A 15,743-nucleotide genomic window follows, 5' to 3' on the forward strand; every position below is an offset into this window, starting at 1 on the left:
AAACAGATTAAAAGGGACACGGACTGAGCCGCCGGCCCAAACTCGGCGCGCTCCCCCCTCGGCGCCGCTCTCCCGCTGTTTACGCTCAATTTTAGGACGCGCAGCTGGCTGTAATCCACAAATACTACACCCGATATCTAAGTGTATTTAGGTATGCGGATTACGGCAGATTAGACACTCAGATGTGCTTTCCATGCACGCTGCCGCCACGCCATAACGACTAACATACTCGAAAAATGACCCTGAAATGGCGCGCTGAGAAGGATTTCAACTTAGGGACCCATCATAGTATTGAGGGCCTCACCTTTTATGATTATAGTATTAAATAACTGCAGCAACAACAGCGTGCGCGGAAAAACAACAATGACAATCAAAATACAGTGGAAATTAATCTATGCTGTGTACATACACACACACACACACATATATATATATATATATATATATATATATATATATATATATATATATATATGAGAGACAGATAGACAAACAGACAGAGAGAGAGAGAGAGAGAGAGATGTATAGATATATAAATTTATTATTTACTTTTTAAATAAATCAAACCTATCTACTACCATTCGTGCTGCTTAAAGCAACGGCTCCAGTGGTACTTGAAGGCACTTCAGAAGGTATGCGACATTTTAAGAGGACTCTGCAGGCATCAGCAGATCTCATTTAATGCTCTGAGTGGGACACTCACTACATTAGTTTTTCAAATTAAGAGTAAATTAAATGGAACACGAAGCGTCTCCTTGCTAAATTGCGTTCTAGTGCGAAACGCTACAAAGCTAACACAATCAAAAGAAAATCGCAAGTCAAGTCCTTCTTATCTCAAGACAGCGCTGGCTACTATTCCAATGCAGCATTTTTTAGAACATTCAACATGCGTACACCCCTAATGAAACACACGGTACACGCGCTCGCTATGGATTCCACGGTGCATTCAAACGAAGCTTAACGACACCCATCCCAATGGAACGTTTTGCTGTGGAAAAGCAAAAGGTTTGACTGGCGCCAACTTCCAGCATCCTTCACCACAACTCGACGTGTCAGCAAGCAAAGTGCGCACAAAGACGCGAGTGGCGAGACCCGCCGCCGTTCATAAATCAAAAACGCCGCAGTCAAAACCCCGTAAGAGCCAAGAGCCTTTCATCTTTTTTCTTTTCCGCAACGCCAGAGTCCAAAGCCGGTTCAGTCAAGTGCACCATCCGTACGTACCCGATAACGTGACAAACACATCAAAGCTTAAATGGAATACAATTCACTCTTCAATCTTGACCTTTACATCCAAGAGGAAAGGGAAAGCATTGACAGAGGACATCGGGTCGCTGAAATTTCACCCGGATGTTGAGAGCATGAGACACTAGCAGAAGTGTGCCATCCCTTGGATGGGGAGATGGCGGACCCAGGTGCAGGGAAGCTCCAATAGTTTTCCGCACTATAACACCAACAATGGATGGCCTATTTAGAAGTCTTTTGGGCGCATCGCATCATACAGTAAGGTGCATAGACTAGAAGCTACAGTGGTGGCTGGACTTGCATCATGCATCCACTAGAAGGAGCTGCGCTAAATGGAACGGCAAATAGATCGTTTAGCCCTAACCCTAAAAAAATAACACACAAGGAAGGAAAGGAAGGAAGGCAATAGACTTTTGATTCCTTTTCCTCGTGAGGAGAACGAGCAGAGGTGTAGTTATAGTGTAAAGTGCTGAGTGGGTGAAAAAATAGACTTCTTCATTACGTTAAGATTGTTTAAATCAATGCTGAAGCAAGTGTAAAAGAACATAATTATGATCCGATAAAATGGTTAACTTAAATTGTGTAATCAAATCGCATCGGAAAACCTTAAAATATATTGTTTTGTTGATTTAAAAATAGTTCAAATTGAACGCCTTCATCTTTCAGCTCAACAAAATAATCGGTCAAACTTTTCATTCAGAAATGAAGAACAAAGATGATGTCGGTTTTAGTAACCCGACCCTTGAATAAATAACACACAAAGAAGGGAGGCGATAGACTGACGTCAAAAGACTGTTCAGAGCGATGCCGAGACGAAAATACAATTGTTATTCAATGACGTAACTAACTTGAATCTTATCATCAAATTGCAACCGAAAGCCTTCAAATATATCCCCAAAATGAAAACAACCGATTGAAATATGAAAGAAACCAGGGTTGGGATAGCGGAAGACCAGCGCTACAAGCTAACAAGCAAAAGTGAGGCTAATTGTCCGAGACGCGGCGAGGCAACAAAATGCCGGATGAGGCGCTTTGTGCAATTAAGACCAATGAAGAGAGTCATCAACAGAGACAGGAAAGCAGCCGGCGCTTAGCCGGCGGCGCTAGCTAATCGGGCTAACCATCGATTTCTACTTCATGTGTGAGTAATGACAAACAAAACTAAATTCATTTAACTGTATTTCCCCCCTCCATCAAAATGTTTTTTTGCGGCTTTTCTCTAATGAGCTTTGGAAGTCAAAACAAACTGAGACCGCGCGTTGCAAAATTGTTATTAGTGTCGGGGGAATATTTTCAAGCTGCGCTCTTAGTCTAAGGTTGTATTATACACATTAGTATGAAAGTCAATGTATAATAAGGGGAGCAAGTCATAAATAATAAAAAAAAAAAAACATTTGGGTCTCACCTTTTTACTTTGGGAAAACAAATATTCACAAAGAGGACTCTTGGGAAAAAAAAGCAGCGATTTGCAAAAAGTCTGGCTCACTCGAGTCGTTCTGGAAAGAATCACTGAATCCACTGACTCACAGTCCATTTCAGCAGTAAAAGAAAAAAATATATATTTTATCATTAATTTTCATGTGCAATGAATACCTAAAACATCAATTCAGTATTAGTAATATCAGCCTCTCATTATGGGAAAAAAAGAATTCATAATATTGCCCATTCATTATGGAAAAAAAAATGTGGAAAAAGACGCAATCCTCAAAATGTGCTATTGTGGCTCCCTCTAGTGGTTCTGGAAAGAATCACTGAATTCACTGTTCAAAGTTCATTTAGGTTCTTGCTAACTGGCACTAAATGTCTATATGCGACTGGGCTTTTTTTCTTTTTGAAGTTGCGATTTGGGTGCACGGCTGTTTAACATTGATATGCAATACCTTTCAAATATTTTTTGCATTGCTCTATAATTAATAATCGCTTGCATAAAGACTCATTAGCTTGTTAAGTCCACGCGAGCCTTAGCATCGAACTATAGTGGATTTTCATTGCTTTTCTTTCACGGCACGGCAAGTTAGATTTAAAAACACATCAATATTTTGGAACTGTATTCCATTTTTCAGCTGCCAAATGAAAACAGAAGAAAGAAGAAGCAATAACTGGCTGACTATCCTCCAACTTTTTCTTATTTGAATATGAAGCACAAAGAAGGCGTCCCCGGCGAGGCGACGTTGTTGGACGTGTCTTTTAAATAAACTCCAAAACTTTTTTTTTTCTTTTTCCCCTGGACATATATATTCTCTGCACAGTGAACTCCACCCCCCCCCCCCCCCCCCCCCCACCCTCAAATATGCTCTTTACATGCAAGAGACGGTTATTCATCCAAGCGCCGCTCCTTTAAATAATTCATCACGATGTGTCGACGGCGTGTTTGTGGAATCGCTTGAATGGCGCAAACATCCTCTTTACGCAAACGTTCCTCCTTCGCTAAAGCGCATATCTACACGTCGGCCGCGTATATCGCAAACGCGTGCGCGTGCCTCCGCTCTGGAGTGGCTAAATCACAAAAGTGACCATCGGCAGCGTCCGATATTTATCTTTTCTATGGCAAAAAATAAATAAATGACTAAATAAACGTGTGAATATATAAGTAAATAAATGGATTGATAACACACAATGATAGCTAAATAAAGGGATAAATAAATATACGGAAACAAATCAATAAGAACCCGAGAACAAGTGAGTAAATAAATAAATAAATAAATGGAAGGCTAAGCAAATAGGAGGGATGGATAAATAAATAAATAAACAGAGGGATAACTAAAACGAGGATAAAGAAATAAATGGAGGGCTAAACAAATAGGAGAGATAAAAAGAAATAAACAGAGGGATAAATAAAACACAAGGATAGATAAATAAATGGAGGGATAAACATGTAGCGGGACAAATAAATACAAGAAGAAATAATAAATATAGATAACTAGAACAACATCATACGTGCCACCTTGTCAAAAATCTGGAGATGCCAAAGGGCGTAAACAGTTTTGACAGGCATTCCTTCAAATGAACGAATTTACAAATTTATTCCAACACATTTGCAAGTCCGCTCAAAAGTACTGTAGCATTCAAATGCATCTGCACTCAAAAGTACGGGCAAATGTATTTGCAACTGTGTTCGGACACATTTGCAAGTACGCTCAAATGGGCGTTTAAGTTTCTTCGCAGGGTACGCTCCAACTTACATTCAAACGCATTGGCAGGTATGCGCCAACGTACGCTCAAACGCATTTGCAAGTTATCTCAAAAGTACATTCAAACGCATTTGCAAGTACGCGAGCGTTCAAACACGTTGCATGTATGCTCCGATGTACATGGAGCTCTCCTACCCTCACAAAAAGCATCTCGTAAAGCTCGTGCGGTTTCTACGATAATGACCCCATTTGCATGTGTGTTGCTCTCCCGACAAGATCAAGTTGTTTTGCAACTTCAGCTCAACCCTTGCTGGGCCTTCTTTAGTTAGCCACCCGCAGGCAATTGAGGTCGCGAGCTAAAATCCTTTGTGCCGAACGGATTTTGACTTGATCGATAGAAAGGCCCAGTGGTAAATGTATTTGCGTGCTGCAACGTACCTTCAAACGTATTTGCCGGTACGCTCCAACCTACGTTCAAACGCATTTGCAATTACTCCCCAAATGTACTTGCAATTACCCTTAAGCGTGCGTTCTGTTTGGTTTGGAGTTGATTTGGGGGGGTTTCTGCTCATTTCTATTTGTGGCGTTTCCGTTTCTGTTCCCCTCGTGTCTGTCCTCGTTAGTGCGATCGTGTCCACTCGTCTCCCGGCCCCACCCGTTTGTCTAGCGATCAGCTCATTGTTCCCGTCCAGCTGTTTGGTGTTACTTGATTAGAGTTGAGCGTATTTAGTTCCCCGTTTAGTTTGGCTTTTGTCGGCTCGTTCTCTCGTCTTGTCACGCCTACCTACCCGCTGGAGTTGTCGTGCCGTGTTACCCGCCTGCTAGTATTTTGTAGTTTGCCGTGCGGTTTCTCCACATCCTGGTTTCTCCTTATGTTTCGCTTGTCTCACGCATACCCCTTCTTGGAGCTTCCCTGCACCTGGGTCCACGAGCCCGGCAATTACGCCGGCGCCGTCCTGTGACACATTCTATTGTATTTGCAAGTATGCTGTCTAATGTAAACCCCTTCATGGAAGCACACGAATGACTCTATATTTCAAAACAAACCAAGAAACTTGTCAACGTCAGTGACTTTAGAAACCCATATCATGTGTTTGTCCTTTTTTTTTTGAGACATGCTTCAAGTCTCACGCGACCAGAATCACCAAAACCTGAAGTGTGTTAGTGTCCAATTTGTTCAATCGCAACCTTACATCATAACAGTACAGATTATCATTGGAAATGTGGCTCGCTAATAAGCAAAATATTCTAAAATATTATAAAGAACCATCAGAAAAAAAGTACTTGTAAAATGGCTTTAAAGCCTGCTCCTTGAGGGACACTGTGCTGCATGTTTTTCACGTTTCCCTCCTCCAGCATACCTGATTCAAACGATGAACTCAAAAGCAAGCTCAGCAGAAGCGCGAAGAGGATCATCAAAAGCGTGCACAATAGTGATTTGGGGGACCCTCACCCCCCCACACACACCCCTTGAAAACCAAGTTACGAAGTGCTAAAACTTGTTTAAATGTGCAAGCTGTACTAGAAAGCGTGTGCACTGTAATTTAACGGCACCTTTCCGGAAACCGAGGTGCCGGGATTTTACCGTAAAAAGAGCTTCTTCTTTCCCTATCCCCACCGTCACCCCCCAGCGGGCGCGAGCACGCCCCTCACCTCACCTCGTTTGTCGCGCACCCCGACGCCGATCTCCACCAGCGGCTCGGTCTCTCGGTCCAGGCGGCGCGCGATGACGATTTCCCCGGTGTCCCGGCCCACGCTGACCGGCGAGCTCTCCGCGTCCTCGGGCTCCAGCAGCTCGAAGGCGGCCGCCTGGAAGCGCGCCGGGCTGAGGTTCATCAGCACCGAGCCGATGGCCGCGTCCTCGGACACGTTGATGGAGAGCGGGGCGGCCTCATCGGCGTCCCGGAGCGATCTGGAAGTCCGGGCGGGGGGCGGCGTCCGCCGCCACGGGCGCGGGCTGACTTCCACGCCGACGCCGTCGCTGGTGCGCGGCGGCCAGCCGCGGTCCCGCGCGAACACCGTGAACTTGATGGGCCCGTCCCGGCCCAGGATGGAGTCCACCAGGAGGACGTCCCCGCTCTTGGGCACCACGTAGAAAGTGGCGTTCTTGGGCGTCGCGAAGTAGAAGAGCTCGGCGTTCTTGCCGCTGTCCCGGTCCCGGGCCGTCAGCGAGTAGATGGCGGCTCGCAGCGGGGTGGCGTCGTCCAGGCTCAGCCTGACGGTCCCGTCCCGGAACTCCGGCCGGTGGTCGTTGATGTCCAGCACGTCCACTTTGACGGACGCCACCTCCGCGCACTTGGCGCCGCAGCACGCGCCGATCCCGAGGCGGTACTCGGCCCGCTCCTCCCGGTCCAGGGTCGCGCCGGTCCTCAGCAGGAGGTGTCCGCGGTTGTGGTGCGCCAGGGCGCGGAACTTGTCGCCGCCGTCGCCCAGGAGGCTCCAGCGCGGTTCCGAGGCGCACGGCCGCTGCGAGGCGAGCCTCCGCAGCGGCACGCTCAGCCCGTTGACCCGGGAGCCCGGAGACGCGTTCTCGAACACGTGGCCGTGGAAGGAGGGCGGCGCGGGCGCGGGCGCTGGCGCTGGCGCTGGCGCGGGCGCGGGCGCAGCCGACTCCGGTTCCGATGTGGCGTGGGCCAGCGCGCAGCACAGCAAAAGCGCCGAGAAGCTTCTCCGAATCATGACGAGCGGCGCGGCGCCCTCATCTCACGCCTCGCCGGCTCCGAATCCGGCGAGGTCCGAATCAGCGAAAGAACGAGGGGGGAGAAAGGGGGGGAGAAAAACGCAAATCGAAGCGCGGGGATGCTCGGTTCTGCTCGGGAGAACTTTGTGTCCGCCTGCGCTTCTTCCTCTTCCTCCCGCGCGCTCTCTCTCACCGGCGCGCGCCCCCGAGAGCGAAACGGAGCGCGCGCGGCTCCTCTCGCCTCCCGTCGGCGAATTCAACGGAGCGTGCACGTGCGCGTATTTTTTTAAATGTATTTTTTTCTTAACGGACTTCAAATGGGTTTTGGGCTCGTGTGTCGACGCGTATTATGCGTGGGCGGGTCATGATCCCGCCCCCCTCTTCCCCTTGTCAAGCTGATCAATGTCCGGCCCTGCACACACATCGCATCACTCTTGTCCCCAATAACACGTCGCTTGAGTGGATTAGAATAATTCAGAAATCGATCCGCTAAAGTGCTTGTGGCTGCTCGTGCAAGTAGGGAGGAAAAGAAGGGAGTCTTTCCTCCATTTTCTCAAAAGGGGCCACGTGAAAATCTCATTTCAAGTTGGTATTGCTTGAGAGGAAAAGTGGGTTTTTTCAGCTTAAGAGCAAAGTAACTGGAACACAAAGTAATTCATTGCTAGATTGTGCTATACAACAGGGTTACAACTTGGGGGTTCTAGTGAGGTGTATGATTTCAAAATAGTGTGTGAAAAAGTCAATTTTATGGTTTGAAGTTTGGGTTTCAAATTGGGCTTTCTAGAAAGGGTTAGGGTTAAAGTTAGGGCTTCAAACCAATCTTAGGATTTCAATTTCCGGGGCTTTGAATCTACTTTTTAGAGTTTCAAAGTCGGGTTTGAAAAGGTCAAGTTTCAAGAACGGCTCGGGGATACGTTTTAGGGTTTCAATTCAAGTGAGAATTCGAGCTTGACAAGTGACTAAGTTACCAAGTCCATGTCCTGTGTGACCAATGATGTGACAATTACAATATCAGCCATGCGCCAACAGTAATATCTACAGCAAGCGATTAAATCATGTGATTCGCCGTGAGACCTACTACCTCGCTCATGTGACCAACTACATGGCCTAATTGTATATCGATGACTTTCACCGACGACACCGTCTACAGCACAAGTGTCGAACTCCAGTCCTCGAGGGCCGGTATCCTACATGTTTTCAAACCCTTTCCCTCAAAAACACCTGATTCAAATGATTGGGATCATTTCGAAGCTCCTGCAGAGCTTGCTAATGGGCTACTTATTTGAATCAGGTGTGTTGGGGAAGGAAAACCGGAAAACACGCAGGATGCCGGCCCTCGAGGACTGGAGTTTGACACCTATGGTCTACAGGATGTGACCAACTACATATGTGACATACTACGTTAATGACAACATTACTGCTAGATCATCTTTTGTGAGATCTTCCAAATTATTGGCGTGACCAAGTACATTGCAAGCTACATCGTCCAACTCTGCAAAGCACGACGTGATCTTTGTGACATATGTGAGCGACTTTGCGACCTACTACATTAGCTGCAGCGTGACCTTCGCGACCCGCCGCCAGAGCCGCTCAAGAGCTACTTCGGCACCCGCGTGATCCATCACGTTCCGTGCGCCACGGCCCACAAAAGCAACCGCCGTTTTTTTTTTTAGCCACGCGGCCGTCACGGGCCGTTGATTCCCATGACAGCTGATGGACGGCGGCACAAACACCGGCGCTAAATCTCAATGAGGCGGCCCGTCAAGCCGCCCGCCAACGCGACTCGACGCCTAGCCCGACACGCGCCGCCCCCGCTAAATGTTCTAGATCAGGGGTCACCAACTCCGGTCCTCGAGGGCACCTATCCAGCATTTTTTCAGTGTAACCCTCCTCCACTGCACCTGATTCATAGGATGTGCTCATCAAGAAGCTCTGCAGGAGCACCAAAATGATCATGATAATTTGCATCAGGTGCAGTGGAGGAGGGTTACACTGAAAAAATGCTGGATAGGTGCCCTCGAGGACCGGAGTTGGTGACCCCTGTTCTAGATGATTCGGGGCCGCCCCGTTTCCATCCCAAATTTCCATCAGTCAATTAACGCTTGGGCGTGCCCGCCCCCCCCCGATCAGAGCGCGTGTCCCCCGTACGGAGCGAGGGCAAGCGGGAATGGTTATGTTCGCCACGCGCAACCATTCAGCTACCGGGCGGAAGAAAGCAAGCTGCAGTGAGGAGCAGCAAGGTGGGCTACGTAGATGACCGTGTGACCTACTACATGGTCCGCTATGTGACCGACTACGTGCACTCACTACTATGCAACTGAGCTTAAGAGCCACTGCGCGGCCTGCTACGTACAGTATGTTACGCTTCCACTGTATGTGCCCGACTACACGGGGACATACGGTACTACAAGAGCTCCTTTTGCAGGTGAGCAATGACATAAGCACGATCTATTAGGCGAACACGAGACTGCGTACGCGACTTACTACGTTATCGACGTGCCCCACTACATTTAAATAGGTCATGCTCTCGCAACTCACTTATTACGTGCTACTATGTGAGGTACTAGTTTGATGGGTGTGAGCTTCTAAATGACCTGCAATGGGAACTTCTACTTGACATGACAAACGACTACGCGACAGACTCCATGTACTACTCTGCAACTGTCATCACGAGCCACTGATGGATGTGAGCCACCTAGCAACATTGCTACATACACGTCAAAGGCCAATTCGATTGCCGAGTTCGTGACTACGTATGTGGCTTATCACATAAGCATGTTCCACTAGGCAAAGGGGATACTGCACCACGTATGTGACATCCTAAACTATTTATGTGAGCCACTACTTGAGATCATGAACAGTGCGGCAGATTCTGATCATATTAAATGTCTGACTTTTTACATGACTTAAGCTGTATTACCTGCTACAATGTGATTTGGCGCATTAATGACTGGGAGCCATATTAGCTACTATTATCGTTGCTAATACAACAAGTAAAAAAAAAAGCTTCTATGCGAACCACTGCTTCAACATTATGAGCATCTGAGAGAACTTACGAGAGCAAAATTTTGGCCACTACATTAGCGACTGAAAATACAACCTTACGTATGTAATCGATAACATAAGTATGACCTACTTTGTAAACGGGATACTACACCAGCTCCGTGACTTACTGCATTATTTGTGTGACTCACTACAGGAGTGCATGACCTACTATAAAAAATGTCCTGCTTTTCATACTATTTAATCTATGATAGGCTTCTGCAATGTCAAGCGCTACGCGACGGGTCGCTTCTTTTTCAACCCGACTGTTTTTCGAGTGTACTTTAGGAACTGATGATTCAAACTGCCGATTTGCGATGTGGCCCACTACGTGACATTTATGAACTACCGTGTGAGCTACTATAACGCAGGTGGCAAACTCAAGGCCCGGTGGGCAAATCCGGCCCGCCGCATCATTTTGCGCGGCCCGCAAAACGCCAAGTATGACTTTGACTTTAAAAAGTCTTTTTTCGGAGGCAACGGGCATTGAGACGCCGATCCGGTTCTCGCGAGCGAAAGGCGGGAAAAAAATTCCAACTCTCTCGCGCGGCCTGAGATATGCCAACAAGTGCTGGCGTTTGCTATTAAAGGAGCTGGCGCGCTCATAAAACTTTTATGAGTCAAACGTGAACATCTGCGCGCTGTTCACGAGCCCGTTAGCCCTTTGAAATAAAATCCGGACTGACGTGAGCGCACCGTAAAGAAGAATCACAACGGCCCGGACGCCGAGGTGGAAACATCCCCGCTCGGCCCGACGCGCAAGCGAACCCGCGCGGGTGCGGACCAGAAGGCTCTTTACGCTTAATAATTCATGAAAAGCTTTCTTTTTGTCTTCGATATTCAAGCGGAGGAGTTGGCGGCTGATGCTCGGCAACTCTGAGCAGGGAAAAGTCATGGCGCGGACAGGACTCGGGCCGCGGATCCTTTGCCGAGAAATTACGGATGACACGGGAAGCAGTTAAGCTACAGTACGAGGTACGTAAGATTTTCCCAGGTCTGGACAAATCTCTTTTTTTAGGTCAGAAGATGAACGGTGCCGGTTTCTTTTCAAATTAAGAGCGAAACAATTGGAACGTGAAACAATTGTGTACCGAGCTGGTCTGGGGCTCTGCGGCTGAAAAAAAGACTCACGGCACGAATAAAAAATGTCGCAATGGAGCCTGGGCCACGTGGTTTTAAATGTCCAAATCCGGTATATGTTGTTCTCCGCATCTATGAAATTTGAGAGAAAATTGCTTGATTTTGCAACATGGTTTTGAGGACAACTTGAGATCCTCTGACCTAGAACGTAGGAAATTTGCACTCGCAGATGGGAGTTGTGACGTGATCTTAGCATGTTAGTGAAATTTTGCACGTTTGTCGGGAGCGTTTTCCTCTCTTGTTTTTGAAACTTTTTGCACTCGCCTGAAGGTGTTTGGTGCGAAGGTCGGGAGGCCAGCCGACTTCCTCCTCCTCCTCCTCTTCATCATGGGCGCCATGGGACTGTTGTTCTGCCTAAGTGCCTCCAATTAGCCTTCGTCAGGAAGCTCCGTCAACCCCCCCCCCCCCCCAACGACGTGGCGCGTTTGTCCGCTATACGCGGCCGTCAAAAGCCTCATAAAGCAACGGGAGGCGACGCGCGCTTGATAGATGGGCGCCGGCCGGGCGCCGTTTGCCCTTGGCGCCTCGTCTGTTTGGCCGTAAAAATTAGAGCAGATATGGAGGCTAATGACGGCCTCCGCCATATTTGCATATGCAAAGAGAAGGCCACTTAGAGCGTAATTAGGTGAGTCTGGCGCCCGGCTTATTTGGCCTAACGAGGCCCGTCCCGCTCATCAGAACGCCGTCGCGCCTCGGACGCGCGCGCCGCATGGAAGGGAATCGGATCGGATCGTAATTGCACTAAATGATATCTTATCGTAATTGGAGCCGATCTGAGCCTATCTCAATTAGAGTAAGTTGCATCGCATCGTCGGAGTGGATCACTGTCAAACGTATTGGAATATATCAGGAAACGTACGTATCGTATTGCGTCGGATTTCCGACGTATCACATCGACTTTCGGGTGCGCTGACTCGGTGTGTCATTTTTGGAGAATTCCGTCGGAAGCATACAGCATCTTACCGTATCGTCTTTGGAGTAAACAAGGTTTCCTCGTAATCGGTCAATCGTGTCATCCTTGGAGTGAATCTACCCCGATTGGAGTACATCATATCGCGATGGAAATCCGAGTTAATAAGAGCCCGATTGGCTTGAATCGCATTGCGTCCTACTTGAAGTGAATTGCATCGTACAAATATCGTTTTTTTAGAGTATCACGGATTTCACCTAATTAGAGCCGATCGGATCGGATCGGAACGTATCATAATCGGAGCGAGTCTTAGCGTATCTCAGAGTAAATTGTATCACGTCGTCGGAGTGGATCATAGCCAGAGTGAAATGTATCGTAACATATAAGTAAACGTACGTATCGTATTTGATCGGAATGGCAGTCAATCAAATCGTTTTTTTTAGGTGCACGGACACGCTGCGGTGAATTGTATTTCGACATTTTGAACGTCTTTTGTAAAATAAAAGACAAGTTACGGTAACTGGAGTAAATGGGGAACTATTTTGCAGGAACCGCACCGCGTAGTCGGAATCGCATGACATCGTTTCACTTGGTAACCCGCGGAATATCAAGTGACTAATCCCGGCATTTTTTAACGAGGTTTAATAATCCGTCACGGCTGATATCTTCGGCCGGCTTGTGTACAACAAAAGACATTGCACGTAAAAAAACGTAATTTATCGCAAGATGTAATAATTAGAGTAAAGCACAACGTACGTTATCCAAATGAGAGCAAGTGCTATTTCCTTTTTTTTTTTTACTGTCTGCGTGGCTTAGCAGCACTAATTTTTCTTTCACTTACAAGACATAAACATTGTTCATTACTGCAAGTTCACACAGGCAAGTGACAACAAAGCAACATGAAAAAAAATGCTCCTTGTCAACAAACTAACGAGCGAGGCTTAATTAGCCGCTAACGAGCTAGCGGGCCCGATCCCCGGAGCCCTCCGCCTTTTCCGGTCCTTCCAAACACGGTCCGACTGGCGGGCCAAACGTCCGCCCTCGCTGCTCAATTAATTAACTTAGACGAGTCTTCGTGCGGCCCGGCGTCGTCGCCGCGGCGACCGCTAGCAAAACGACAAACGGACTCAGGAGGAGAAATGTGAAATTATTGGACACAGATGGTGAAACTTGCTTAATTTAGGACACGATTTAAAGGAGGAAACTCTCAGAATAATTTAAGGGTCTCAAGGACCGTTTAATGATTATTCCCTGTGGGATGAATATGAATTAATTTATGCTTTAAAATAAAGTGAGGAACACCTTCTTCCTTATTTTCCTGCTTTATTTTACCTCATGTATGATCATTAATATAATACTAATTCTTAATCTGATGAATATGTTTCTTATTATTAAGATCATGCTGACTGTTAATATTGAAATAATACATTATTAATATTGTTATTATTATGACTATCATTATTATGAAATCCATGTTGATGATTATTTTTATCATTGTAACTATTGGGATCATTGGATGATCTTCTTTTTGAGAAATGACAGTACTTATAATTCAATACATGGGTTACATTTCTTTATATGAGAAAATGTGGATTTATCCATCAAGTACCAAATGAATTCCATGTACAGTGTGAATGCGTTGTCAAGAGTGGAGTGGGGGAAAAAAAAATGTTGTCCACATTTTGTTTGCCTCTCCGCATCCTTCTGCCGCGGACACGGACACACACACGCACACGCGCGCGCACACACACACACACACACTCACGCACACGCACCTATCTCAGGTAAAGGTTATAGACTTGAAGAATGTTCTCATTAGTTCCCATGCTACATTGTCAGTGCGCGCGTGTGTGTAAGTGTGCGCGCGTAGGTGTGTGCGTGTATGTGAGGATAATGAGGTGGGGGGTGTTGTGAGGCGGGTAACTAAGAGTGTGACAACACTCTCCATCACCTAGCGGACCTCCCGGCCCGACCGGCCCGTCCTCAGCCGCCACGCCATTACGTTGATTGGCCGGACCGGCCGTCAATCAAAACGCCGCTCCGGAGTAGCGCGCGGGCCGGATATCGTATAACCGCACCGACCCGCGTAGCTAGCTTTGCCGTTTCGGTTTTTGAGTAACCGATGAAATTTTACTAAATAAGACTGCCCGACTTGCTGTTCCGAATTCATCGTCTCCTAAAGATGACATCTGTGAAAATGAGCGCATAGGCCGGATATTGTAAAACCGCAACTAAACCTATAGCTTGAGACGCCCGTCCTTATTTTGGAGCAATCACACTTTTTCCCGATAGGGGTGATCAGCCCCCACCTCTTGCGTCCCCCCAGGGATACCCCCGCCCCACTATTTGAGAAGGACCGCTCCGTACGATCGATCATCCTCCATTGCCGGGAATAAACTAAAAAGACTAGCGTTGAAGTTCCTCGTCATTTACGATAACACGGGAAAGACATTCCAAATTCTCCTTGGGGGAGGTCGTCTCACGGGAGGGCGTGGTCGCTGACCTTCGCAATCCCTCCGCAAGAATAAAAAGCCCATTGTGCTCTCACTCCAACGCTGGAATCTTCTCCCCCGAGGCTTGAGGAGTCACCGGATCGATTCTTCTTTACCTTCATCATTGGCTCTCTGTCGCCCTTTGCCAAAGCCTGCCTCTCTCCCTCCCTCCATCCATCCGTGCATGCATCCTCCTCATCTAGCTTTCCATGTAGCCACACTTCCTTCCCTCCAGACGTCTCTCGAAGCGCCATTTATCTCTTCCTCTTCCGGCGTCCTCCTGCAAGTGTTCAGGCCTCCCTCCTCTTCAACTGGCCCCAGCACAAGCGACTGCTTCCTGCTCATTCCCCAACACCAATTGAAGTGTACATCATCAGAGGTTTGTGCTTTCTTCTGGACATTTCGTCTACAGTAAATATATGCATGTATATATATATATATATATATATATATATATATATATATATATAAAATAAGCAAAGTTTCACCACAGTACTGTTTTCCATCCATCCATCCTTCTTCTATAGCCGCACAGGGGTCGCAGGCTTGCAGGCGCCTATCTCAGCTGGCTTCGGGCAGCAGGCGGGGGACACCCTGAACTGGTTGCCAGCCAATCGCAGGGCACACAGAGACGAACGACCGATCACGCACCCAATCGCACCTAAGGACAATTTTGTATGTCCGATTCACCTGCCATGCACGTTTTTGGGGAGCGGGAGGAAGCCGGAGTGCCCGGAGAGAACCCGCGCGGGCTCGGGGAGAACATGCAAACTCCACACAGGAAGGCCGGAGCCAGGTGGATTTGCAGTACTGTTGTTTTAACTGGAAATGAAAAACATACAGCTATTTCTCACAATTGACGCTCGCGTATAAAGGTAACTTCAAATTAAAGAAATCATTCCCTGGAGTTTCCACAATTTTAAATTTGTCTTTAGTCAACAGTCAGATAAAAAAGAAAAAAAGCCGAGACGGCTACTCATCAACATGCCGAATATCCGCGCAGATGATCGGCCAATACGATAATCGGTCCGCCTCTATCTTTTACGGCATGTTTGCATCAAACAATAAGAGCTTTTCTCATATGTGATAAAAAGGTGGAAAGAGTG

At 47.2% G+C, this 15,743-nt stretch overlaps 1 protein-coding gene across 1 annotated transcript in view; it reads right to left on the minus strand.

Moving 5' to 3' along the window:
- Positions 1 to 7,235, minus strand: part of LOC148424178 (neural-cadherin) — a 142,304-nt gene extending 135,069 nt beyond the window's left edge. The window contains exon 1 of the mRNA XM_088412613.1: positions 6,032 to 7,235. Coding sequence (XP_088268739.1) covers positions 6,032 to 7,052 — 1,021 coding nt within the window. The 5' untranslated portion in view covers positions 7,053 to 7,235. The remainder of the gene's footprint in view (positions 1 to 6,031) is intronic.
- Between the last annotated feature and the right edge of the window lie 8,508 nt (positions 7,236 to 15,743).

Source organism: Hippichthys cyanospilos, chromosome 4, assembly GCF_059441005.1.
Source record: "Hippichthys cyanospilos isolate Australia breed blue-spotted pipefish chromosome 4, RoL_Hcya_1.0, whole genome shotgun sequence".
Lineage (NCBI taxonomy): Eukaryota > Metazoa > Chordata > Actinopteri > Syngnathiformes > Syngnathidae > Hippichthys > Hippichthys cyanospilos.